This window comes from Hibiscus syriacus, unplaced genomic scaffold (genome assembly GCF_006381635.1).
Source record: "Hibiscus syriacus cultivar Baekdansim isolate YM2019G1 unplaced genomic scaffold, ASM638163v2 tig00110226_pilon, whole genome shotgun sequence".
In the NCBI taxonomy this organism is placed as follows: domain Eukaryota; kingdom Viridiplantae; phylum Streptophyta; class Magnoliopsida; order Malvales; family Malvaceae; genus Hibiscus; species Hibiscus syriacus.
The window spans coordinates 63,661-91,457 of NW_024062637.1; the positions used below are offsets into that span (position 1 = coordinate 63,661).

At 34.2% G+C, this 27,797-nt stretch overlaps 1 protein-coding gene and 1 pseudogene across 1 annotated transcript; one reads left to right on the plus strand and one right to left on the minus strand.

The window, feature by feature from the left end:
• The first annotated feature begins 9,147 nt into the window (after nucleotides 1-9,147).
• Nucleotides 9,148-15,010, plus strand: LOC120114484 (annotated as a pseudogene).
• A 535-nt stretch (nucleotides 15,011-15,545) lies between these two features.
• Nucleotides 15,546-18,422, minus strand: LOC120114491 (GDT1-like protein 1, chloroplastic). Its single transcript, XM_039135380.1, is given in 12 exon segments — nucleotides 15,546-15,763; nucleotides 15,878-15,925; nucleotides 16,159-16,229; nucleotides 16,375-16,504; nucleotides 16,685-16,759; nucleotides 16,851-16,971; nucleotides 17,120-17,181; nucleotides 17,334-17,387; nucleotides 17,626-17,786; nucleotides 17,789-17,879; nucleotides 18,020-18,104; nucleotides 18,195-18,422. Coding segments are annotated over 12 exon segments (1,143 nt in total). The 5' UTR covers nucleotides 18,368-18,422; the 3' UTR covers nucleotides 15,546-15,691.
• Between the last annotated feature and the right edge of the window lie 9,375 nt (nucleotides 18,423-27,797).

The following is a 27,797-nucleotide window of genomic DNA, read 5'->3' on the forward strand; positions in this document are numbered from 1 at the left end:
TCGACACTAATATAGTTTGTGTCGATATTTTTTTTCCAGAATGAATGGAAAACAGGGTGCACCCATAAAGTGTCGATCCATATATAAAAAGTGTCGATCCCAAAAACATCGAAAACCAAAAGTATAATGTAATATGTAATTTTTCAATCTAACCGGTACAATTATACCGGTTTTATGAGAGAATATGTCTAAATAATGTGTCGACACTAATATAGTTTGTGTCGATATTTTTTTCCAGAATGAATGGAAAACAGGGTGCACCCATAAAGTGTCGATCCATATATAAAAAGTGTCGATCCCAAAATCATCGAACCCAAAAGTATAATGTAATATGTAATTTTTCAATCTAACCGGTACAATTATACCGGTTTTATGAGATAATATGTATAAATAATGTGTCGACACTAATATAGTTTGTGTCGATATTTTTTTTCCAGAATGAATGGAAAACAGGGTGCACCCATAAAGTGTCGATCCATATATAAAAGTGTCGATCCCAAAATCATCGAACCCAAAAGTATAATGTAATATGTAATTTTTCAATCTAACCGGTACAATTATACCGGTTTTATGAGATAATATGTATAAAAATGTGTCGACACTAATATAGTTTGTGTCGATATTTTTTTCCAGAATGAATGGAAAACAGGGTGCACCCATAAAGTGTCGATCCATATATAAAAGTGTCGATCCCAAAATCATCGAACCCAAAAGTATAATGTAATATGTAATTTTTCAATCTAACCGGTACAATTATACCGGTTTTATGAGAGAATATGTCTAAATAATGTGTCGACACTAATATAGTTTGTGTCGATATTTTTTTTCCAGAATGAATGGAAAACAGGGTGCGCTCATAAAGTGTCGATCCATATATAAAAAGTGTCGATCCCAAAATCATCGAACCCAAAAGTATAATGTAATATGTAATTTTTCAATCTAACTGGTACAAGTATACCGGTTTTATGAGAGAATATGTCTAAATAATGTGTCGACACTAATATAGTTTGTGTCGATACTAATTTAAATATCAAGTGTTTTTCCACCGTTTACGATATATAGTACTCTTAATCGAGAAACCCTAAACATAAAGGCAAGCAGGCAGATCTTCCTCTTTCTTCTACCGTTATCATAAGTGACGATCAGATATTCAGGTAAATTTATCGATATTTTATGGGTTTGATTGATTTCTATATTGGAGTTTTTATCCTGAATGTGTTTGTGTTCCATTGTAATAGGGGTAGCATCCAACCAAAATGGCTCCAAAATGTCAGCGTCAGAAGCGATGTCTTTCTCAAAGCTCTTCTCAACCCAGTTCTTCTCAACCACCTCCTTCTGTAACAAACGATTCTTCTGAGGAAATCAGGTCCTTCGAAACTCTGAACTTTAGATCCGACATGGAGAAACAAAGATGGCAGACGAGTTTTAAAGTAAGGAAGATTCGTCCCGAACGTGTCATTGACCTGGGTTTCTTGTTTGATGATAAATATGCATTTAGTTTTAAATCCACATTTACATCTTGGGGTTGGCTTGAATTCCTTGGTGTAGAACCAAGATATTATCTCAACCTAGTTAGAGTCTTCTACAACAATGCTTCCTTACAGCACGAGCCTAATAAGACTAATATAATAGGAATTAATACACATGTCATGGGGAAGGATATATATATCTCCAGAAACTATTGCGGAGGGTTTAGGTGTAGCGAATACAGGGGATTCAGATGAAAATGGTGTAGATTGGTCTACAATTAAACGGGTTACTAGAAATAGCCCAATTCACCTCGATGTAGAGTCGAGAGTGTTTCACAAAATGCTTACATGGTATATCCGGCCTAGTGGGGGAAAACATTCAACGCTTCGAGACAGCGATTATTGGTGGATAGCAAAGTATAAATCCAAAACGGCTCCAAACATTGCAAAACTCATATTTAATACAATTGTATATATGGTCACAAAGGGAGCAACAATTTCAACTACACTACCATATGGATGTGTCATCACCCATCTGTTGAAGAAGAAGGAAGTTGATTTTTCGCATGACGCCCCTGTTCGATTAACCCGCAAGATTGACATGGTATTTATTAAAAAAGCGGGATATGATTTTGTTGAAAAACTCGGTTGGAAGCGTGTCAAGGAGGTCGGATTAGATCAAGAGATGGAGGAAATGGACCCCGTTGGCCATGAAGAAGAGCAACCAAGTGGAAACGCAATGATGGAAGAAGCTCCAGTTGCACAGGATGTCACAATTAAGACCGTGATGGAATACATGGTCAATTTTCGGGAGCATATTGATTCCCTTGTGAGTGGAATGCGATCCGATATTTCATCATTGCAACGTGAAGTCTCCATGTTGCGTAACGAATTACGTCAACGACATCAAACGAGTTAAGTAATTCATTGTCTATGTTTCTTAACATTTACACGTTCTGAACTTTATTTTATTTTCTTTTAACATATGTGGACAACAAAGCGGTCGCAGAAGATGAAGCTGACGATGAAGATGACGATGATGATGACGATGAAGCTGGCGATGAAGATGATGACGATGATGATGATGATGATGAAGATGATGATCCAAACAAGTATATCGTGTCTGCAACGCCGCCTTCAAGAAAACTTTTAATTTTTGATCTCAATGGTGTCCTTGCCTACATCCCAAGACTGCCGGCAGGTTTTAATTCTATTCATTTGTATCCATTATTTTAACATATAAGCGTAGAACTTTATGCAATTTTTCTTCATGTTGTAGATGTTGTCCTCAGAAGAGGATTATTTGAATTTATGCAATTTTGTGTCGACAATTTTGTTGTTGCCCTTTGGTCTTCAAAGATGAGGTTAGAACATGTTTGAGGCAATTGAATTACTGTAGTCAAAATCGTTAATATACATTTGAATGTTAACATTCAAACTTGATTACAATCTCAGGCATAACGTCGACCGTGTACTTGAGAAACTACCTGTATTTTCCGAGCATTTTCTATTCGTGTGGGTAAGATGAATGTCATTACAGTTTGCTGACTTTTCGTTGTCTATGATTCCTACATATTTATGTTCGACTGTTTGTGAACAGGATCAAAAAAAATGCAAAACATACGATTTTGTTACCTACTGTAAAGATCTCAATGATGTTTGGAACGCGTGTCCAGATTTTAACGAGCTAAATACACTTTTGGTCGATGATTCAGCGGAAAAAATGATTTATAATCCAGTAAGTTGCATTTATGCAATATGTTTTTCCAGTTGAACAGGTGTTCAGACATTGATTATTTTAACAACTTATGTGTTTATATAGAAATACAATTACATATGTCCACATACCTTTGACGCTGCTTCCCATTCGAACGACAAAGCTCTAGGTATGACACAAATTTATTCATGCTTATGAGAATTTAATTTATTGTTAGTAAAATTGCACCTCATTAGTTTGATAATTAAAATTATTTATGTATGTCCTCAGAAAAAGGCGGAAACATACGAGAGTATTTGGAAAATTTGTTGAAGGCCTCTAATGTTCCGGACTTCGTTAGAAACAACCCTTTTTCATCGGATTAATTTTGTTTGTCGGTACATTATTTGAACATTCTTGTGTATTTATATTTTGGTCTAAATATTGTGTGTATATTTTCATTAATTATTCCATATTTGCTTCTATGTGTACATATACATTTGAGTGTCTATATTTTTTTAATATATTGTAAAGTATCTATCCTTTTTATAAAAGTGTCTATACTTTTTCCACTGTGGAAAACATTAATTTAAGGTTATCTTTTGAGTGAGTTTTAAGATATTAATTTAGTAATTATAGGCGTCTAATGATTTATTTTTTACGTTACGGTATATATTATTATTAAATTAAAAATTCTTAATATTATTTTATAAAATATCAAAACAATCAACTAATTTTTTGTGCAAATGAAATTATTAAATTAATATTGTAGGTGGAAAACATGAAACATACTTAAAAAAAATTGAAACATAAATTACATATTTTTAAAAAAAGTATCGATCCTTTTTATAAAAAGTATGGACACTTTCAACATATTATAAATATACCGGTTTTTTGCGCGAATAGGTCTACAACCTATATCGACACTTTTTAATCTTGTGTCGGTACTTTATGTCCAGATTGGAAGAAAAATGTGTCGATACATTGTTAAAAAGTGTCGACATTTACACATCGGAACCCATAATTATAATGTAATAGATAATTTTGTAATATAACCGGTATAAATATACCGGTTTTATGCGCGAATAGGTCTACAACCTATATCGACACTTTTTAATATTGTGTCGGTACTTTATGTCCATATTGGAAGAAAAATGTGTCGATACGATTTAAAAAAGTATCGACATTTACACATCGGAACCCAGATTTATAATGTAATAGATAATTTTGTAATATAACCGGTATAAATATACCGGTTTTATGAGCGAATAGGTCTACAACCTATATCGACACTTTATAATATTGTGTCGGTACTTTATGTCCAGATTGGAAGAAAAATGTGTCGATACCATTTAAAAAAGTGTCGGTAATTTTAAGTAACGCGGTTTTTCTTCCTTTATTCAAAATATTTATATGTACATACAATAGGAGTCATGTTGATACTTACGATATATTATATGGAGATCGTTGTCATTCCATTCCGTCTTCGAAAAAATCAGTTGATGTAGGCTGTGTGCTTGTACTCAAACTGAGCTTGACTTGAGGACATGTTAGTTTGTTATGCCCCTCACCGTTGCAGTACCCACATCGCCTAATTTTCTTCTCGACCTTGTTCTTCGGCACTTCTTTTCGCTTGCGTTGTTTTCGTTGAGGGTCACGATATATATTATTATTAAATTAAAAATTCTAAATAATATTTTATAAAATATCAAATAATCAAATAATTTTTTGTGCAAATGAAATTATTAAATTAATATTGTAGGTGGAAAACATGAAACACTATTAAAAAAAATTGAAACATAAATTACATAACTTTAAAAGAAGTATTGATCCTTTTTATAAAAAGTATGGACACTTTCAATATAATATAATGTAATAGGTAAATTTGCAATACTATCGGTATAAATATACCGGATTACTTATAAAATAGGTAAATATAAGCGCTACCTATTACATTATATAAGCGCTACCTAGTATGTTATTGTACTTTATAATATTTCCGGTTAAATAATATAACATAACCGGTATAAATTTTAACCGGTCAATTGTTTAACCGGTCACGCCGTATATTAGCCGTTTTTTAGGCGCCGCACCGCAGAACTACCCAGAGAGAGCGAGCCAAGGAAAGCATGGCTTTTGTTTTAAAAGCGTTGTCTAGTACGATGAGTCGTTACATTATAAGTCGATGTTAAGAGTTTAAATTTTAATATTATAAAATTAATAGAATCATTTTAAAATAAAATTTTACAGTATTTATTATGAATTAATCAATAAATAAATTAAAAAAAGAGTAAAGTTTATATAGAGAATTATCTTTGAATATATATTGTTTTATGAATTAATCATTTTAAAATAAAACTTTACAGTATTTATTATGAATTAATTAATAAATAAATTAAAAAAAGAGTAAAGTTTATATAAAAAATTATCTTTGAATATATATTATTTTATACTTACCTGAATTAATAAAAAAAATAAAACTTTGATTCTTCTACTCATGCAACAAGACGAAATCTGATTGACTAGGCACAATTAGGACACGTGTTAAGGGCAAAAGTATCCCTTGTTAACATGAAGAGAACACAAGACTACAAGAGTATATCACTTGCAAATAATTATGTGCTAATATGATTGTATTGAATGCTCTCTATCATGCTCTGCTGCTCCCTAAACAACGAATCAAAGTTGCAGATTCAATCGGTTGGTCCCTGAACAAGAGTATCATTTTCTTCTTAGGCCGAAACCACTTGGTTTTCTAGTCCACAGGCTGCTAGAGTACAACTACAATCCAATGTTCTCAACTCTCTTAGCTTCAATGTTTTTAAAACCGGATCTGACCTTAAACTGATGTAGGTACTGGTTCAACGGTGGTTCAACCGGGTTGAACCGGTTTATATAAAATAATATTTTTTTAAAAAAAATTTACATAATATTCAAATCAATATTAATATATATATATAACATTTTTTTTAAGTTTATAATATTAAAAGGTATAAAAATATCACAAGTCATAACATATATACATTAAATACCATAAAATCAAGTGAAACAAAATGATTCAAATTAACTACAAAATAATATTTAAGATATTACGCACACTAAATTCTTAACTAATGAATTTAAAACACTAATATGCTATTAATATATACATACGTACATTATTGTGAAAACAGTAAGCATAAAGCATATAATATATATACATTATAAAGTACACATGTATGATATTAAATGGGTTTACACATCTATAAACATATAACACGCATATATATACGACATGAATGTGACCATATAATTTGAACTCATATATTGAACTCATATTTGCATAATTATATAACTTAAAAGCCTATAGATCATGCTTTCTAACCCCTCAAAAGCGTAGTCCCATGCTACTGCCTCACCCATACTCCACTATATACTTTTGCCCATACTCCACCTGTCCATCTCTTGCTCATACCTTACACAAATCAAGGCAGAAAATAATTGATAACCGAGGAGCACATAAAGAAAGTGGGGGCAGCATATTATGGGGTGAAAAAATATTTAAAAGTATTTAAGGGTTAATTCATTTAATTCGATTAATTCCGTTAACTAAATTCCAAAACAAATATTAACTGTTCCCCGACCAAACTAACTCAGTGGTCGATCGAATTAACCAAACTAATTCGGTTCGGTCGGTTAAATCGGTTAAAACCGAATTTTGAACATCCCTAAAAAAATATAACAAACGACGTTGTTTGATTTAATTTTTTTTAAATAAAAAAACAGAACCGGCAGTTCACACCGATTTTGTCGGTTCCTAGTCGGTTCACACCGGTTCTACTGGTTCCCAGCCGATTCATTGTAAAATTGGTTTTGGAAGCTGACCGGACCGGTCAGACAACTGGTTTTCGGTTCAACCGATCGTACTGACCGGTCCGATTTTGATAACCATGCTTAGCACCGAAGCAACTTTATCATGCACTAAACAACTTTAATTCCCATAAAAAAAAGCTCTGGAAATATGGTCAATCCGTTTCAAAACACTTTCTTCCAGCTCGAGAAATCAAATTTTTTAAACTCGACTCGAATAACACCCATAACTGAAACTGTAAGAAAAAAAGGAGGTTTTATGCGCGTGTAAAAGATTTACGCGCTTCTTTGAAATGATACTTCAAGCAGTTCCTACGGAAGTAGCAACAAGGCTTAATATAAAAATATGTGTCTGAATTTTACTTCGAAAAATGATTTGGTGTCTAAAGAATTTTTCGTCAAAAATTTAGCGCCTAAAGTTTTCTCAATTACACTTTTAGGTGTCAATCGTCATATTTTTAATTTTTAATAATAAAAATATTATTTTTAATGAAAAATAAAAAAATCTTAATTTATTTACAAAAAAAACCCAAACTTTTAATTAAATTATAAAAAAACTCAAAAACTAAAATATCTCATTTCAACCTATTACTATCGTGGAACACCGGAGGAGCACCGACGAAGCGGCGACGAGGATGGGTTTTGAGAGGAATTGGACGGTGGTTCGAATGGTGGTGACGGCATGGCATATGAACGTTGAGATCATTCGAAATCGACGAAAAATAGCGACAGTGACTTAAAATCCGAAGAAACTTCAAACGATTCTCCACGGCAAACGACGGCAGCTTATGACAAAAGCTCACCAGGAGTTTGATCGGAGGTCGACGCAGGTACCGATGATAGTGGCAGTGATGGTCATCGCTACTTGCAACCTATTGTAGGGGGTAGGGGAAAGAGGAAAGGGGAAGGGGAAGAGGGAGCACCGGAGGTACTATTCTTTTTTTTACAAAAAAAAATATCTTTATTTTTAAATAAATTCTCAAAATTATCAGAACGTGACAGGTGTCACTTAACGGTCAATTAATGATGATTTTTAACGGCATTCACCTAAATGTATAACTTTAGAAATATTATATACCCATTTTTAGTGAAAAAATCTTTAGGCACTAAAACGTTTTTTTAAACAAAATTCAGACAATTATTTTTGTATTAAGCCTAGCAATAATAACCTTTTCGGTTTATTTTGCTTTCAGTAGTTGTACTCTTCAAACTTATGAAATCTGACCATCTGCTTTTACTTCCAACTTTTTTATACTTTCACTTGTTTGATTCAAGAGTCAAAGTTCTAATTGACAGTATTGTGAATGAATTTACAATAATCTTGAATTTATGTCATTTTAAATATTGAATGTCCATTTTCAAAAGTAAAGTATAGTGGGTATATATTTAAATTTAGAAGAAATTAATTTTAACAATGTTATCTAGCGGAATTTAATTTTAAAATAGAAAAAATATATTTAAAATTTTGCAATTAAAAGTAGAGGGATTATAAATTAAAAAATTTAAAGAGTACAAATATTGGGAGAAGAATTAAACCGTATGTCCCACTATCTATTTTATATAAATTTTAATCACCCAAACCTATATGCGCAAATAATGAACTTTCTCATTGGCCAAACAGCTCAAATTGAGGGAGGGAAAAGTAATTTAACAAAAGCTGTAACCGAAAAGGTGAAATTGGACACATGAACCTACTTAGCATTAACGTCGATGGACACACAATCAGAGGAATTGGCAAATGCTTTTATAAGCCTATTCTAAAATTTGACATTATTAATTATATTAAATTCAAATATTTTTATTTAAATATATATATATATATATATATAATTAAGAAATTAATTTTTGATATATAAATCAACCAAATAAAAAGTAGAGTGGATATTATATTTAAATATCGATTATTAGTAAAAATAAAAATATTTAATAATTAATATTTATAATTTATCTTAGATACATTTAACAATTATCTAATTAAATATTTAAAATTAATATGTATTTTAAATATATTTTTATATTATTTATTTATAATTTATTTTCATCTATTCTATAAATATCTTTTAAAATTATGCGTCTCTCCTAATGGATTCTCCTACCAAAATATGATAAACTGAATTTGACACTTTAGCGCCAATGGACAATATAGTGCTAAAACTGCATACTGTAGCAGGTAAGCTTAATTTTGGATCAAATGTGCATTTTGTTGAGGGTGAATGGCAGAAGATAAGAAGTTTGCCGGCAAAAGTAAAAGGACTTGCATTTGCTTCTGTTATTAATCATGAGCCTTGGCATGGAAGGAAAGTTTGTTTTTAGGGTTACAACGAGCATCGAAGACCCAAAAGGCCTGATGAGAAAGTTTTTCATCCACAAAAGAAGCCTAATTTCCAAAACAAAAACTTGTAGGTCTCAATTTGAAACGAGACATACAGATAGAAGAGCAGCAGTCACCTGTGAGATTGTGCGAAGATTTACATCTTATACAGGGCACTGACTTGAGCGCCATCATCTCCTTTCCTTCCTCCGTCCTTAATATTTCTTCTTTCTTTCTCCTTTTCTCCCAATTCCTATCTTCTCTTCTTCAACTGGTTTCACCAGCGAGTTTCGGTATTTCAGCCGCGCTGAAGCTAAAATCGTTTGTTGAATGCAGATGTTGTTAGGATTTTCGAAACTCAATTTGATAAGCCGAAAATCTGAATTGGTAAAAATTTGTTTAAGGAGTAAGAAGAATAAAAAATACAAAAATTGGCACAGCGATTTATAGTTTACTTTCATTACCTTAGCTCCTCACTGTCAACAAATTAAATTCACTAATTTATTCTTTCTTTTTAAATGACAAAGAGAACTTTTACAAAACTTCCTATCTTTTAACTGGCTCAGCTATAACCAAAACCCATTTACAATGAAACAAAATGTAAACAAAGAAAATCTTTAACAAGGAAGGTGTTTACAAAATAAGATCACTAAAATATTAATATGTACAAGAGAATAGGAATAAAGAGTGAAAAGTTCTTCTTTTGTGTTTGATTTCTTGGATAGGTGCTCTAACCCTTCTTCAAGTGTCTTGAACTCTTATTTATATGTTGAAATTAAGTTGTGGCCGTTTCTAGCCGTTGGGAATGATTTGGAGCCGTTGAGGATTAATTCTCTGTAAAATAAAATTGCCTAGTACAGTGGGTATCGGTACTTCTATAGGGAGTATCAGTACTACCTTTATTATTTTTAAATAAAATTAGTCATTACTAGTCGTTGGGTCTGACGGTATCGATACTAAGCTTATGGTATCGATACTACTATGTGAAGTAGTATCGGTACCCCTTTGAGTATCGGCACCATTTTTGTATTCTGGAATTTGAGCAATGCTAGTAGTATCAATACTACCTAGAGAGTATTGATACTTCTCTTACCTTTGGTATCGGTATCATATGAATAGTATCGATATTGTTCATGAGGTATCAATACTGTGAGAACATTATTGGTATTTCTTGTCCAGAAAAGTATTTTGTATTCAATTCCAAGTTAAATGGACTTTGAATTATTTTTGAAAACTTTGAATAAATTCAATTTAAATTCAAAAACATTTTATCATAAATTGTTATATCAAAATATAGTTCAACGTATATAAATTATTTCCCTTTTGTAGTGTATAGTGCTTGATAATCAATATACCCTAATTACTCAATTTTGTTTTAAGATTCTCAATACGTTATACATCATATTTTTGTTGAGTTAGCTCTTCATCTTCTTCTTCTTGTTGTTGTAACTTAGAGAAGAACAAAAGAATGGGGGACTCTTATACTAGAAGATTAAGAATATATGCATATTAGCCCATGTTGATCATGGTAAGACCACATTGGCTGATCATTTGATAGCTGCTACATGTGGTGGTGTACGGCACCCTAAATTAGCTGGTAAACTTAGGTTTATGCATTATCTCGACGAAGAGCAAAGGACAGCCATGACGATAAAGAGTTCATCTATAGCTCTTCATTATAAAGACGATGAGATTAAACTTATAGATTCCCCTGGTCATATGGATTTTTGTAGTGAGGTGTCTACCGCTGCACGGTTGAGTGATGGTGGATTGGTTTTGGTGGATGCTGTTGACGGTGTTCATATTCAAACTCACGCAGTCTTGCGTCAATCTTGGATTGAGAAGGTTCCCCATTCTTAGTTCATAATAAGATCGATAGTCTGATATGTGAATTAAAGTTGAGCTCCATGGAAGCTTATAACCGGTTGTTGAGGATTGTTCTTGAGGTCAATGGGATTATGAGTACGTATAAGTCAGAGAAATATTTGTCTGATGTTGATTCCATACTTGCTGGCCCTTCTGGTGAGGTGAGTGATGAGAATTTGGAGTCTAGAGGACGATGAGGACACTTTTCAGCCTCAAAATGGAAATGTGGCATTTGTGTGTGGTTTGGATGGGTGGGGCTTTACAATTAATGTGTTTGCTAATTTTTATGCTTCCAAGCTTGGGGCAAGTACATCTGCGCTTCAGAAGGCTCTCTGGGGTCTTCGCTATTTCAATCCCAAGACCAAGATGATTGTTGGGAAGAAGGGATTAGGGGGAGGAAGTAAGACATGACCAATGTTTGTGGTGTTTGTTCTTGAACCACTTTGGCAGGTTTATCATGCTGCTTTGGAGCCCGCTGGGGACAAAGGGACACTTGAGAAAGTGATTAAATCTTTTAATTTGCCTATTCCACCTCGTGAACTGCAGAATAAGGACCCAAAGATTTTGCTTCAAGCTGTCATTAGTAGATGACTTCCTTTGTCAAATGTAGTTTTGTCAATGGTGGTAAAGTGAATGCCAGATCCAATTTCTGCTCAATCTCTTAGGATTTCACGTTTGCTTCCCAAAAGAGAGATTCTTGATAAAGAGGCAGACTCTAATATGCTTGCAAAGGCTGATCTAGTGAGAAAGTCAGTTGAAGATTGTGATTCTAGCCTTGAAGCACCATGTGTTGCTTTTGTATCGAAGATGTTTGCAGTTCCAACAAAGATGCTTCCCCAACGAGGTCCACAAGGGGAGATTTTAAACAATTTCACTGAAGAAGGTGGAACTAGTGAAACTGATGAGTGCTTCCTTGCATTTGCTAGGATCTTTAGTGGGGTTCTTAAATCAGGACAAAGAGTTTTGTGCTTTCAGCTCTATATGATCCATTGAGAGGGGAATCAATGCTGAAGCATGTGCAAGAAGCTGAATTGCAGTCCTTATATTTAATGATGGATCAAGGTCTGAAACCAGTGACCTGTGTGAAGGCTGGAAATATAGTGGCAATTCGTGGGCTTGGTCAGCATATATTAAAAAGTGCAACTCTTTCGTCCACAAGAAACTGTTGGCCTTTCTCAAGTATGGCATTTCAGGTCTCCCCTACCCTAAGGGTTGCAATGGAACCCTCTGATCCCACAGATATGGGTGCTCTTATGAATGGTCTGAGGCTTCTGAATCGAGCTGATCCATTTGTGGAGGTCACTGTTTCCTCTAGAGGGGAACATGTGTTAGCCGCTGCTGGTGAGGTTCATCTAGAAAGATGCATCAAGGATTTGAAGGAGAGATTTGCAAAGGTGAGCCTGGAAGTCTCTCCACCTCTTGTGTCCTATAAAGAGACTATTGAGGGCGATTTATCTAATACATTGGAGGATGTGAAACTATTTACTTCTGGCTGGACTATGTTGAAAGAATGACTTCGAATGCAAGATGCACCATCCTTGTTAAAGTCATGAAACTTCCACCTGCACTAACCAAGGTGCTTGATGAAAGTGCTGATTTGCTCTCAGATATTATTGGAGGTAAACTGGGGCAGAGTGCAAAAAGTTTGGAAATGCATACATCAAGTCTTGAGTGAAAATGAGAGTCCTATTGAAGTGCTTAGAAAGCGCATTGTTGATGCTCTGGAGAGTGATTTTTCGTGTGGAAATGATAATGACAACGATCAGGCTGAAAAATGCGAAGGTAAATGGCTCAAACTTCTTAGGAGGATCTGGGCACTTGGTCCAGGGCAGGTTGGTCCTAACATTCTTTTCACTCCGGATTACAAAATTGAGAATGACGATGGCATATTATGATACATGGCTCTCCTTATGTATCTCTGAGATTGGGCTTAGCTGATAATTCTAGCGCTAGTGATACTGCTGCTATTACATCTTCGGAACTGACTCAACCACTCTATGGAGAAGCATAGTCTGGAGCAATGTTTTCAAAATTTTATATAATATTCAAAGCAATATTAATATATATGTAACACTTTTTTTAAGTTTACAATATTAGAAGGTATAAAAATATCACAAGTCATAACATGTATAAATGAAAAATCATAAAATCAAGTGAAACAAAATGATTCAAATAAACTACAACATAATATTTAAGGTAAAACATATTAAATAATAAATATAATTATATAACTATAATAAAAAAATAAAATTGGGACTTAAAAAAAATTATAACAAATGATGTCATTTGGTTTAATTGTTTTAAAAAAACAATCCTACATGGCTAAGAAACATAGAAGAGTATCCCAAAAGTTTAAAGAGTAAAAATATGAGAACAAAACAATCTCACATGGCTAAGAAACATAGAAGAGCATCCCAACTTACTTCTATAAATAATAGAGGTAATTTGACATTCAAAATCATAGAGCCTTTTGGTGAGCACAAAGCGAACTATTCTTTCGCTTCAATTGAGCTCAAATTTTAAGCTTCAATTGAGCTCAAATTTTAGGCTTCAATTGAGCTCAAATTTTAGGCTTCAATCGAACTTCTAAATTTTTTTTTAAGTTCGAGCCTTTTCGATTTCAAGTTTTAATATTATATTTTGAGTTGATAATTTTTAGCTCGTGAGTTTTTGAGTCGAGTTGAGCTTACTTTTAAAGTTTTCGAGTTCGAGTCGAGCTCAGCAATACTCGAATTTGACTCGGCTCGTTGAACAAACGACGTCGTTTGTTTAATTTTTTTTTAAGAAAAAAAAGTGAACCGGTGGTTCAAACCGGTTTTGCCGGTTTTCAGCCGGTTCATCCCGGTTTTTAGCCGGTTCTTTACCGGTTCTGTGCTAATTCAGTTTTGGGAGTTAACCGGACCGGACAGGCCACCAGTTCACGGTTCAACCGGTCAAACCGGCCGGTCCGATCCGATTTTAATAACATTGCTGGAAAGTAGTCTGATGTCTGGATTTCAACTGGCTACTGCAGCTGGCCCTTTATGTAATGAACCAATGTGGGGATTAGCCTTTGTGGTTGAAGCTTATATCTCTCCCTCAACTGTGCTGGCGATTGACTCAGAACCTAACCAACTATCTGAGCAGTATGGTCTTTTCACTGGACAGAAAATGACAGCAGTCAAGGAGGCCTGTAGAGGAGCTGTGCTTCAGAGGAAGCCTAGGCTTGTTGAAGCCACGTATTTTTGTGAGTTGAATACTCCAACTGAGTATTTGGGTCCTATGTATGCAGTGCTTGCCCGGATGTGAGCCCGAGTTTTGAAGGAAGAAATGTAGGAAGGCTCCCCTCTTTTTACAGTGCATGCCTATGTGCCAGTTTCTGAAAGTTTTGGTTTTGCTGATGAGCTAAGGAGATGGACATCTGGGGCTTCTAGTGCCCTTCTTGTGCTTAGTCACTGGGAAGCACTTCCTGAGGATCCTTTTTTTTTATACCGAAAACAGAAGAGGAGATAGAAGAATTTGGTGATGGTTCTAGTGTTCTTCCAAATACAGCAAGAAAGCTCATTAATGCTGTTAGGCGGAGGAAGGGATTGCCTGTTGAGGAAAAAGTTGTTCAGCATGCAACAAAGCAGAGGACGCTAGCTCGTAAAGTGTAAAAGTTTATCGAGAGCTACGTTTTATCTTCGAATATGGTATGGGGGTATTATGTTCTTATATACAGGTTGCTTTTCCTTATCAATTTTGCATTTTCCTCCCACTGGGATTAATGTGGCACTCTCTTTTTGAAATGGAGTTTGAACATTGATCAATAAAAAAGCTGTTACAAACCGGGCAATGATCCAGTCCAGGCATAATCAAATAGCCTGTACATTTTCAATTTGATAATAATTTTTGCATATTGTTGTTGTCAGATCGAGTAGTTACACATACTAAAACTGAGCAAAAGTCTAGCATATAAAGATTGGTAGGTTCGTGGAGGCAGCTACCCTAGAGCCTGGTGGCAAATCAGAATTTTGTGCCGTTTTTCTGAAGTGGTATCCTACAGTATCTTAGTTGACCTCTCTCATTAGTCATAAATTTTCTATGCTGGGAAGGGGTCGCCTGGTCCCAACACAAACCTGCCGAAAACGTCTGCAATTTGGATGCACCTAGCTAAGGTAAAAAAAATGCATGGGGCAGGATTTTGAAGTTTCTTGGCTTACTTTCAGGAGTCTGTCCTGGTTATATTCCTGGATTTTAATTACTTTGTTCCTGGAATAGATCCCAATCTAAATTTCACCTTTGCATTACAGTTAATAGTTTCCTCAATAGTCCATTTGTTTCTGGAGAATAATGTTACTAGTTATTCAATTATTAGTCTTTAGGGTTATGGATATGCATGAAATCAAGTTTTCATTGTCATTCCATACTTCAGCTCAATATTTGATTCAGTAACAGATCCATGATTATAAGTCCAGGAGGAGCAAAGAATTGAGTCTTAACAAAAAATGTGATTTCAATTTGTAACTCCAGCCTCTAAATCTAATTCACAATCTCAAACAACGTTACAGCAGCAAAGACGAGAAATAGAGTACCCCCGATGTAGGCAATGGCCTGCACAAGAAACAAAGGGAGACTGATGAATGGAATGCATTTAGGAAAAGCTAAACTCCCCCATGATGCCCTTTGGTGAAACAGATGAAGAAGGTTGAAAGCTCAAAATTTTACCTTCTCTGTTAAGAATGTTCCCAGTAGAGATCCTCCCAAAACAGCAAGCTGTAGAAAGATTTTGGAAGTCAATATCTGTATGATTTCTAAAAGACAAAATGGATATTTTACAAGGGTCCTGGTAACTGATGTCAAATGGTTGTTCAGATGAGTAATATTCGGCAATTGCAGTTTACATGATAGAAAAGATTTGTAGCAGTAGAGCAGTAGAGCCAGTGCAATGGTGGCATCAAAGAAAGGCTATTTTTGTGTTTAATCCTTTATGCTCTAGTATGAGTTACCAGAGTAGCAACACCATGACCAGCCAGTGCGCCTCCGATGACTCCGAGAGGAGAAGAGGCTGCCGCAAGAGCTGCATGAGAATAAAAGAAAAAACGTAAATACTTCATGAGAGAGAGAATCAACAATGATCTCTAGTGTTGACTGTTAAAGCATGTAACAAGAGAGCAGTGATCTATGACCAATTCAAGGTATCTGTATTTTGCATTGGAACTGACCAATTGTGGAGAAGAATGATTTATCGCCCCACTCGGCAACAAAAACCAAGAAGAAAGTGCTAATAACAGTGTTAGCAGCAGCTAAGATCCCAGCTCCATTTCCAGAAAATTTTGAAACTGCTAATTCTGCCTGTTTGATACCACAAGAGAAGGAACTGGTTTAAATAAACCCTGAAATCAAATCATTAGAAAGGACCAATATTGGAGCTTGAATATTCAAGCCAAGTCAAAAACTACATACATACACATACATACATGCATGCATAGGTACGTATCTTAAGACATCATATAAAGAAATGATGGAATTGACCTCCTTTTGTTCATCTTCTGCTTTTTGATTATCACTTGAAGCAGCATCAAGCAATGTTGAAACTCCAAAGTATACCTGCAATTTTTTAAAGTAGCTTACACTTCTGAGCATATAATGTGCTTTCAATCTTTAACTGACTTAATTCAAAAGTTGGAAGGTAACATACCAGAAGGAAAACTGCAGCAATATCATCAATAGGCAGATCAGCCTGACCAAACCTGAACGGAAGGATTTCATCAACATAGTGAAAGGTTCTTCCGAGAACAACAGATATGACTGTCATTGCCCTGCACATAATAGAAAAAAGAATCCATCTTTTAAAATGGCATTCCATGTCTTTGCTGAGAGAATCAAAGACCTATGAGCATCTCATTTAAATGAGATTAAAAAATGCAAAGGACTTATAAATCACCATGCATGGGCAGAACAACGTACGCAAGTGCTCCAAAAGTCCCAATGAAAGTTACAACAGCAGAATTTCTAGCTGCTAAAAGTGCCTGCAAATAAAACATGCAAACCAGGGTGAACCCGACAGTTATGCTCATGTAATAATGGAAAAGAAAATGGTTAAAAGTTGATAAATAATTGAGCTAGAAAATGTATCCTCTTATAGCACAAACGAGATATTACTAAAAGGACTCGGTCTTACCGCAATGAAAAAGGTTTTGTCTCCCAGTTCTGAGAAAAATATCAGCAAGAATGCCTGAAATAAAAGAAAATGGTTCAATTACTGTCATTCAAGATGTTCAGTCATATTTGCAAAAACTTTAAACTACAGGATAAAGTTTAGCAGAGTTTTTCTTCTGTCATTTTCTTTCTGAACTCACTTTGCAAAGCACAGTGATTTCGGAAGCATTTGAATGCATAAAACCATGCATAGGCCTTCATTTAAATTAAAGAAAAAAGCAACGAATATAGAAGTTACAGGGAGATTTCCTCACAGAAGCAAAACCTGTGCTAATATCACCAAGGTCTCCTACATAAGGAATGGACTGCAACCCACTAGCAATATCCGGGAGAGCAACCGCAGGTAGTGAGCCTTGGAATGTGAGCCACCCAAAAAGAACCATGAGCTTCAGCCCATTGTTGAACAAGTAGTTGAGATAGGTACATGATCCGAACCACAACAATCCTCTGATTTGTGCCCCAATGCTACAATCTCTTCCCTTTTCTTGCAACCGACATACTTATGTCCCTGGTCGAAAACGTAGCACTCAGATAATAAATACATGTAAACAACTTGTAAGCTAAGAGAACTTCAACATTGCAAACAGAACCTCATAAAAGCACTTCAGTTCAAAGAAGCAAGGAACTTGATTTAAGAATTATTATTACCAGGCCATGCTGCCGTTTAGTGACCTTTTGCCGAAGATCCCCAAACCACTCCTCACATGTGCTTAAAACACAATTTCTGTAACACCTACGTATGAAAAGTATCTTATTCTAAATATATGGGAAAAGCTCTAAAGCAGTGACCTTTAAATGGATTGAGAAAGAAATGAAAGGATACCTGGAGAAAAGAAGGCTCTGGTGTGGAGAAGATAGCTTGGAAGATTGTTTCTTGGGGAGAGAACTGAGATTACAAGAAAGGAAACGAGAAGTGAAAGAGGTGGGAGGTTTAGGAGATGGAGGCAAGAGTGAATGAACATCCAGCCCACTCTCCCTCGGCGTTATGCCTTTCATTCTTCTGCCCAGCAGCTCTCTGCTTCGGTCTCGGTTAAATTTGTGGTTCTGGTTTTGGCATATTGAAATGTTTTTTGGCCATAGATATAACGAGGGAGATGGATAAGTAGGATAATCGCGCCAATACAAATTCAGCTGTTATCTTCAGCTGCATTGCAACATGTTGCCAGCCCGAGTAAAAGCTGAGTCTTGGAACCAATTATTGGGCTTAAGCTTGGGTCGGCTCCATATTTCTTGTTGCTTTGATCACTGGACCTAGCCATGGGCGTTTTGAAATAAAGCTCCAAGTGTTGGATAATTTTAAATTTTGTGGCCGGAGTGAGATTAGTCTTTTGCATTTATATTTTATATAATATAATAATAATTTTAGGGTAAACTGTCTATATGACCACTCAACTATTGTCCTTTTTTTATTATTTATTTTGAAATTTTATCATTCTACCACTTAATTATTTAAGTGAATCAATCAAGTCATTCGCCATTAATATTTCACTAACGTAGCAATTAACAAAATTGGTATAATTACAAGTATGATCCTCAATACACATATATTATATTAAATTGATCTTAACTTTAATTTAATTAAATTAACCAACCCTTCAATCTAGATGTACACATGTCGATACACAATCATGACATGTGTCGAAAGTGAGACATGTCAACACTTGATTAGAGGGTTTATTATAATTATATATATATGAAATTATAAAAATAAATATAAAAAAGATAACTTAATTTAAAAACATAAAAAATATTAGATTTAATTTATTTTATATCTTACATTAAATACGGTTTAAAAATATATAATAAAAACATTGAACTTAGTTATTTTAAGGATTTTTATTGTTTTAAAATTTTAAATATGCAATGCAACTGCAAATGCATAGAAAGCTTGCACAAATTATATCCCATTACATGAAACTAGAAAACCCCGGGGATAAATTGCTTATTTAATAGCATTCATACAACTTAATATCCATCTTAAGGCGAAAATATTTGGTACCCTTCTGATTCATGGTCTGAAATGTTGGAATGCCTCTGGCCATGAAGAAATCACCAGTTCCCCCCACAACCGACAGATCTCTTGTCTTCTCCATCATCATGTCCGCACCCATGATGTTCGGAGTTCCCTTGTACTCACTCGAGTTGAACACCAAGGTGTAAGCAAACCAAGCGTTGTAGGTAGTTTTCATATCTTAGAAGTAGAAACCTTGAGCTCGTGCAACGGCAGGATAAAGTAGGTGTTGGTATTTTGTCATCGGATCGTCGAATACCACGAGCATCCCGAAGTTGGTGTTCCTTAGCCCCCATCACGTTGGCCGCGGTCGCGGATGTTGCGTCAGCAATGTCATTGCCGCCGAAGAGGATGTCATGGTAGTAGAGGATATCATTGGGCGTAACATAAACTTTTAAATTTTTTAACATTTTTCGGTTGCACATTTTTCATAATATTTTTGATTGATAGCAAATTTTTTTAATATTTTTCAAAACATTTTAAGTTATGCTTAATAAAAAAAATTATAATATTTTCAATTATATTCATTTTATACAATTTCTTAATCTTAAATTAAACTATCATATAGCACATCCCCGCTTAAAAACAAGAAATGCTTGCACACAAAAAGAATGATATTCGTGATTCACTCTCGAGTATTGGTCCGCACCTGCACAATTTCCACTAGTGGAAAGTAAATGATTGTTACTATAATCAGTTGGTCTAATGAGATGAGGTACTAAGTTCTTTCAGACGTTCAAATCTTGACGTTTGTAAATGGAGCAAATTGGGTTAGAATGGTCGCCCTCGCTTCTACAGTACCCGATCTGAATTAATCGGGCCAATAGATTGAATATCAATGATTAATTAAAAAATAAAAAATACATGATTGTTCCTACTCCCATCAACATCAACGAAATTTTCATTAGTGAAAAGTAAATGATTGGTCCATTAAGTTTATCATCCAAAACAATAATATTATTTTCCTTTCAATATTAAAAAAAAGTACACAAAATGCATCGAATTCGTTCACCTTTCAATGAAGAAAGTTTTTATTCCATAAGAAGAAATGATCTGAAATTTTAACTATGCATGATGAAAGCAGAATTTTTAAATCTTAGGATCAATTATAGAGAATAATTTTAATAGTAATCATATTATCAGGTCATGTATGTTTATATGTAATTTTACAGAGTAAATGTATATCTAAAATGTAATTTTCTATATATATTGTAATGAAATTCTTTTAGGATAAAATGAAATGAAATTATAGCAGCAGATTTGGTATTCAAATTATAGAATAAACTTTTAAAGTATTAAACAAATTAGTAGGTATTTATTTTTATTTATAGAATAGAGTAAGAATCTAAGAGTGTTTAAAATATTTTATGAGATTATTAAAATAATTTAATCTTAATATGTTCAAACTTAGATGGAAGATTAAATTTGGTTAAGTGTATTTATTTTATTTTAGGCTTAAATATAAAATAAGTGTTCAAACTATAGTACTTTTTACGAATATGTGTCTAAATTATTTTTTGAATGATTATGGTGCCTAACGTTACAAATATTACCACTTTAGGTGCTTAGACCGTGTAAACACCATTTTTACACCAACACCTACCATCACATTTTTTTCAACACCAACCTCATCATTCCTTGTTCCCTACGAGAATCAAGGAATAACCAACTGAAAATCATTGTAAATTTGGCTATAAAAGCCAAACGCATGTAATTAAAATGGGAGGATTTTTTCTCTCAGAGATTTTAGAGAAATAAACAAGCAGATTAAAGGGTAATTTTTTCCGTATTCAAATACTGATTTTTTTACTCTATGCTATTACGGGAAAATACTAAAATAATTTAGATGAGGAGAGAAAATCAATAAAAATCAGATTATTCCAAGGTATTTCTAGTATTTTTTTCGGTTTTGAATCTAATATATATATATATATATATATATATATATATATTTAAGCTTTGCGTATAAAATAAGATAAGAGAAAGCGAGCGAGAAGATTTTTACCTTAGAAGAGTGTCGATCGAGGCAGTTTGCGGTGGTGGCCATGGTGGTTCATGACCACCGATCGTTTATTCCACAAAGAAAAAAATGAAATAGAAAAAGAGGGAGAGAGTTGAGAGAAATAATAAAGAGAAGATGAGAGGGGAAGTTTTTTTTAAGCTTTACGTGGTTCTCGAAAGTTTAAAGGGATGGCTTTATTTCTTTTGGGTAAATCAAGTTTTAGGTCCCTATATTTTAGTGTTTATGCTTTTGTCACCAGATTTAAGGGTTAACTATCCATATGTCCCCATATGTTAGGCTTTTCATGTTCTGGTCACCCAAATAAGGTCTAATTTGGTTTTCGTCCTCCTTTTCAACCTGTTATACGTTTTAGCCATTTGTTTAAGGAAAAATACGCTTAGACACCCTTAGATTTAGCATTTTTTGCATTATGGTCACTTGCAATGGTTATTTTGTTTTATTTTAATTTTCTTGAGTTGATATGTATTTTTTTTTGCACTTTTATTTAAACTTGAAAAATGAATAATTGTCGTTTAATTCCTATAGTTTAAAGGTGTTATGGATTTTAGTCACTAACTTGCTTTTCATTATTTTGTTTTGGATTTATTTACTAAATCTTTAATTTAGTCATTTGTATTACATGTTTTATTAATTTTATTAATTTTGTTTTTAAATCCCCATAATTTAATTGACAATATGATTTAGTCCCTTTATATTTAATTTGTGAGACCTCGATTAAAATTAATTATTGTGTACTTATATTATTTATTTTTATTTTATTTTTTGGTTGTTTTCTTAATATTTTTATTATTTGTTGTTTTTTTAATTATTTTAATTTAGTTCATCGCTTTTAATAATTATTAGGACTTAAACATGTAAATTAATACTTTAAACTTTAAGATTTATAGGTTTAGATCTTTAAATTTTAGGATTTTAGTTTAAGTCTCATCATTGTATTTTTTAAAATCCTTTGATTATTTAGTCCCCAAGCTTAATTAGAACTTTAACATTTATATAATTAATTAAGATTTATATTAGAGCCTATGTTCTTAGGTTTGAGCCACTAGGTTCTTTAATTTTCATAATTTTGATATCGTAGGTTAGAAAAAGCCTTAATTTATTTTTAGTATAATTAGGATTAAATAAAATTTTGCTTGATTGCATTGTTTTTAAAACTTAAGGCACTGTTCACTTATTAAGGAGTTAATAGTATATCCTCCGCGATCGTGCTCAGGGGGTGACTACTGGTAATTCCCTAAATAAGTCGACATCCTTTTCAAAACTGCATCATGTTTTTCTAAAAACGAGGCAATATTCGGTTATTAGGCACAATAGTTGATCTCCCGCATTTACACTCGGGGGAGAATGCTATTAGTCTCAATAAACGAATATCCTTTTCAAACTTTGCATCCTTAATAATTTTTAAATTAAATAAAGATCGAACTTAAAATTTTTGATTTTAAATATAGGGTAATCAACTAGGTACCAATTTTTGGGCGCTTGTGGGGGTGTTAATTCTTCCCCACGTGTAACTGACTCCCGAACTTAATTTCTGAATTTTTGTAGACCCCAAAACTTGGTATTTTATTAAAATAAAATATTTTATTAAAATCACCTGGTTTTTATGGTGTTCCAATCTCACCTTAAATGATTGGTGGCGACTTATCACATTTCGAAACGATTTTCAAAGAGAAAACCCCCGAGTCGGTATCGATCTTTCCCCGCCCGGGCGAAAAACGGTGTCGACAGCTTGGCGACTCCGCTAGGGACTTTTGTTTTTAAAACAAATTGAGAGTCGAGTCAAGAGTTGGTTACCATGTATTTACTATTTTGGAAATTACGAGTTCGGTCTTATTTAATTTACTGTTCATTATGTTATTTCAAAAAAAGAAAAAAAAATAGATTTCACTCTGGTTAATGCTTACATTTTTGTGAATATTTAGGATTGTTGCATATCATAGCTTTAAACCCGAGCTCAAACCTGGTTTACCTAAGTAGGGAGAAACGTCACACCTCACGAGGAGCATTAGGCTTCCTTGTGTGGGTCTGATAAAGTATCTCTAGAAAGTACCCTAAGTTGCCTATCTGGATATCGGATCCGAGGTACGCTTTTAGTGGTGTGATCCCCTGAGCTGAACCTGATTCGCAAGTCTGTAATGGTCCAGAATCAGGGGTAACCTTATCAAGTTGCAAATATGGCTCGGGAACCATTCGTTCCTCAGCCTCATATAGAGAATTTAGTAAGTATGCTCCGCTAGAGCCATGTGGATAGCCTAGGAGAACTAGAACGCATGCAGTTAGGATTATTAATTTTCTTTGTATGCCTTTTTTCAGTCTCAACTTTGAGTCATATTTATTTATTTTTACTAAGATTACATCTTTGGACTAATCTTTTCAACTAACTTGATTATTTTTGTTTTGTTTCTACTAACATTGATTTCCTTTTGTCTGCTCTTATTGCATTTTTGCATGAACATGACATATCATTCAAAGGTATTGATCCTTAAATAACTGATCATTTAGAAGGTTCTTGAAAAACAATGCCACAACAATGCCTTTCTCTGGGATCGGTAGGATTTCGAAGATGCTCCACATAGATCCGAGTAGCTAGAAAGAGTCTACCTACCAAGAAGACGAGCCAGACACCTGTCTGTTGAGGTAATAAGTTAGACTCGAGATGGTTTGACGCTGAAGTCAATAGTTGAAGATCATGAACCAGCTCGAAAGATCTCTGGAAGTAGCAGATGAAGAAGAAGCTTTGAAGATGATGCAGTTCCCAAATGCTCACAGGAGCTAGACAACTTACAGATGTACCAGATTTTCACTTCCCAGTGTACCGCGACATTGTCAGTTTTTCAAGAATTGTTCTAGGAACAGTTATTTTGGGATTAATTCCTTGTTGCATTTGCATCACGCATTTTGCACACTCATTTTGCATTTGCATGAGCATCTTTTCATCTTTGCATTAGTATATACACATTGTACATTACATGGTATATATTGCATCTCGACATGCATTAATCATGAATCCCGAGGGTAACTCACGTAGAATCTTGTGAATAAAAGTTTTGAGGTGAGATGAAGTCACCCCATCCGTACCCAAAAAAGATTGAGAGCTATGAACATAATGTTAGCCCCGTTTGAAGTTTGAGGCATCATCGAGATCCGTGGGGCACGGAGAAGCAAGGCCCAGATTTTGTTTGACCCAGGGGTATTGACCTTTAACTCGTAATGAGACATTCTGGGGCCAGTTACCAAGAAATTCTTCCACTCACCGTGAAACCTTGTTGCATTGGCCTTGTCCTGTTTGAACGTGTTTTTGTTCTTTCCTTAGTAGATATTTTGTTAATTGGGCTTATGTCATTTTCTAAGGTTATGAGCAATAAATCAAGTTTTAATCTTGTAATTCTTTGAATATCGAATGGATTAAAGGTTCTTTTACTACTTCATTAATTATAGATCTTTGACAAGGGGCAAGAATAGACCTTCCATACCCCTTCCCAGACAGAATTAACCTATACATAACATTACCTTTTTTCAGAATAACGACTTTAAAGTCATACATTTCCTTTCCTAGACATGAAACCAACATTCATTTCCCAACCCCAATAAATCCTGGGGGTATGACGAGGACCTTTCCTGTAAGAAAGACAAGATGAAGTGTTGCGGATCAAGTTTTTGCGAGAGAATTTGAATAATTGGGGAATACTAGGGGCAAATGGAAGAAGAAGAAATAAATGAAATCATTGAAATAATTCTATCATGCATTAATTACATTGTTTTCATGTAAATACGATTAATCCTGAATACTCGTCCCCCTGGGAATACCTCTTTTACAAAGACTTCCATGTATGAGATGATGAACGGCTTTGTTTCATTTATCCTTTTATATATATATATATATACCTCTTGTTGTCCCCTTTTGAGCCTATAATATTGTTTATTCTGATTCAACCCTAACCAAGGATCACCCTCCACACTGGGGGGCAAAGGTGAAAGACATCTGCTCGCATAAGTGAAGATCATCAATCCAGATTTCGCTACAGAAGCAAGTCATGATGAAATAAAGTGAGGAATACCAAGATACCATGAGGTAGACCAAATACGAAGCGCTCGAAGATCAAATCAAGTTGATAACACAGAGAGAAAAAAAGGAAAAAGATAAAAAAGAAAAAAAGAAAAAATAGAAATAAAGAAATAAAAAAGAAAAGAGAGACGGAAAAAAGAAGAAAGAAATTAGATCTAACACTTCAAGACGGGCGGTTCAAAGATCTAGAACCAATTCACCTGAAGGTCATGAAACACCAAGGGAAAATAAGAAGATAATAAAAGGTGTACGAGCAGATTCAAGTTAAGTAAGACAAGATTGAAGACATCAGTACGAATTGATCCTTGGTTCAATAACCCTTAAACACTTATTTAAACCTATTTATAATTTTTTTCATAACCATGAGCCCTAGCCTACGTTACGTGCCTAAAAAGTTCATTCTAATCATACATGGATTTCTAAGTTAAGAGACTATCTTCAGATTTCATTCTGCCCCTCAGGGTTAATTTTACTTGCAAAAAATGGTTTTTAAAATCTTTAATGCATGATAGAAAAAAAAATAAAAGGAGGGTTCAGGACGTATAATTTTAGATAACGTCTTGAAACCAAAGGAGGATTCGAGTTGAAAACCTGAAAAGGCAGCTCGAACATGAAGATTGTCAACCACTGCACAGAAGGACAATCTTGTACATCTCTTGATAAAGCATTGCATAGTCTAAAGACACTCACAAGGGTTGAGAACCAGTGAATATTTCCAAAAGAGAAGAAGGACAGTTGCTTCATCAGATCAATGAACACCAGAATCAAGGACACAGAGAACACAAAGAAGCCGACCAGAAACACATTACCTCCTCATATTAACCCGAAACACATGACCTTCCCAAGTCAGCCTGAGCCTTTTATCAGCATTAATCTTTACACTTTTCAAATGTATATAATTTTTGAAGGAATAAAAGAAAATTTTGTTTATTTGATATTCAATGAACTCTTGTTTTACAATTTGTTTTGATTGTGAGCCAGAAGAAAATGAAAACATTTTTGAATTTTATTTAACATTTTTTGACATTTCCAAAATAAAAGAAAAGGGAAACATTTTCAAATAGGACATTCTCAAGTGAAAAAGGTCCTTGAAGCTGATGAGGCTCATTCCGCCTCTAGCGAAAGAACAAACGATGCCAGAACAATGAAATATTTCTTGAAAGAAGATAGTCTGAGAGATCATAAGGACTAGATGATAGAACCTCTAACACTTCATTATGACTTTATCAGAAGCAGATGATCATCTTAGTTGAATATAACGCATATCTCAGCTCTTAGAAAAATAAAAGACATTTATGATCACTTCTTAAGTGTCCATCTGGTTGTGGTATCGTGAAGAAAAACCCTCAAGCTATTTGATAACATTGTTGATTAGTGAAACCATTCGAGATTAAAATGTTGGCACAAAGAGAGCCATGATTACCCACATTGAGGCATTACCAAAGCCAGATGTCGTTAAGATAACAAGATTCAAACCAAGTAGACATGATGAATGACCCCCATCGTTTTGAGTGCCAAGGGCATAATAAAAACAAAAAGAGTTCACCTTGAATTGAATCATTCACGTTGCAGGTAGAAAAGGACTCTTGAGAAACAATTCTGATTAAAAAATTGACATGTAAGGTGCTCAGTCATCTACATGATCGCAACAAGAATTCAAGGGATGAAGCTTTTCTTCTAGAATCATGTTGAGGAAGCAAGACAAAAGATAGAAGATGAGAAGGACATGATTGTTACAAAGGATTAGTTTGACCATGTTGATGTTAGGGGCAAACTCCGTACAAGAGTGAAGGAAGACTGAGATCTCTATTTTGAAGCCAAAAAATGATTACTGATAGATATTTCTGCACATAAGAAAGTCATGCATTACATATTGAATTCATATTTCATGAATCAAAATATATTTTTACAGACTTTCCAAGAAAAGAAGAGAAGAGAAAGACATAATTCAAACCTTGAATGAAGGGAATTATATTTTGATTGGCAGAACCTCAAGAATTGAAGAGCCCAATCCAAGAAGAATCATTACTTTGATGTGGGGCATGTTACCCAAACAACATGATATTTTCAAAAGATTTTTATGAAATTAAGTCTTTGAAGGTTTCTTGATTTTTAAGTCCTTCGGGCCATCCATAAGACCTTCAGTGCAGAATGTTTTCAAATGAGATTTTAGAAATAAGCCTTCGGGGGTTTCTTGATTTGTAAGTCCTTCGGGCAATCCATAATACCTTCAGTGCTGGATGTTTTCAAATGACATTTTAGAAACTGAGCCTTCGGGGGTTTCTTGATTTGTACGTCCTTCGGTCCATCCATAAGACCTTCAGTG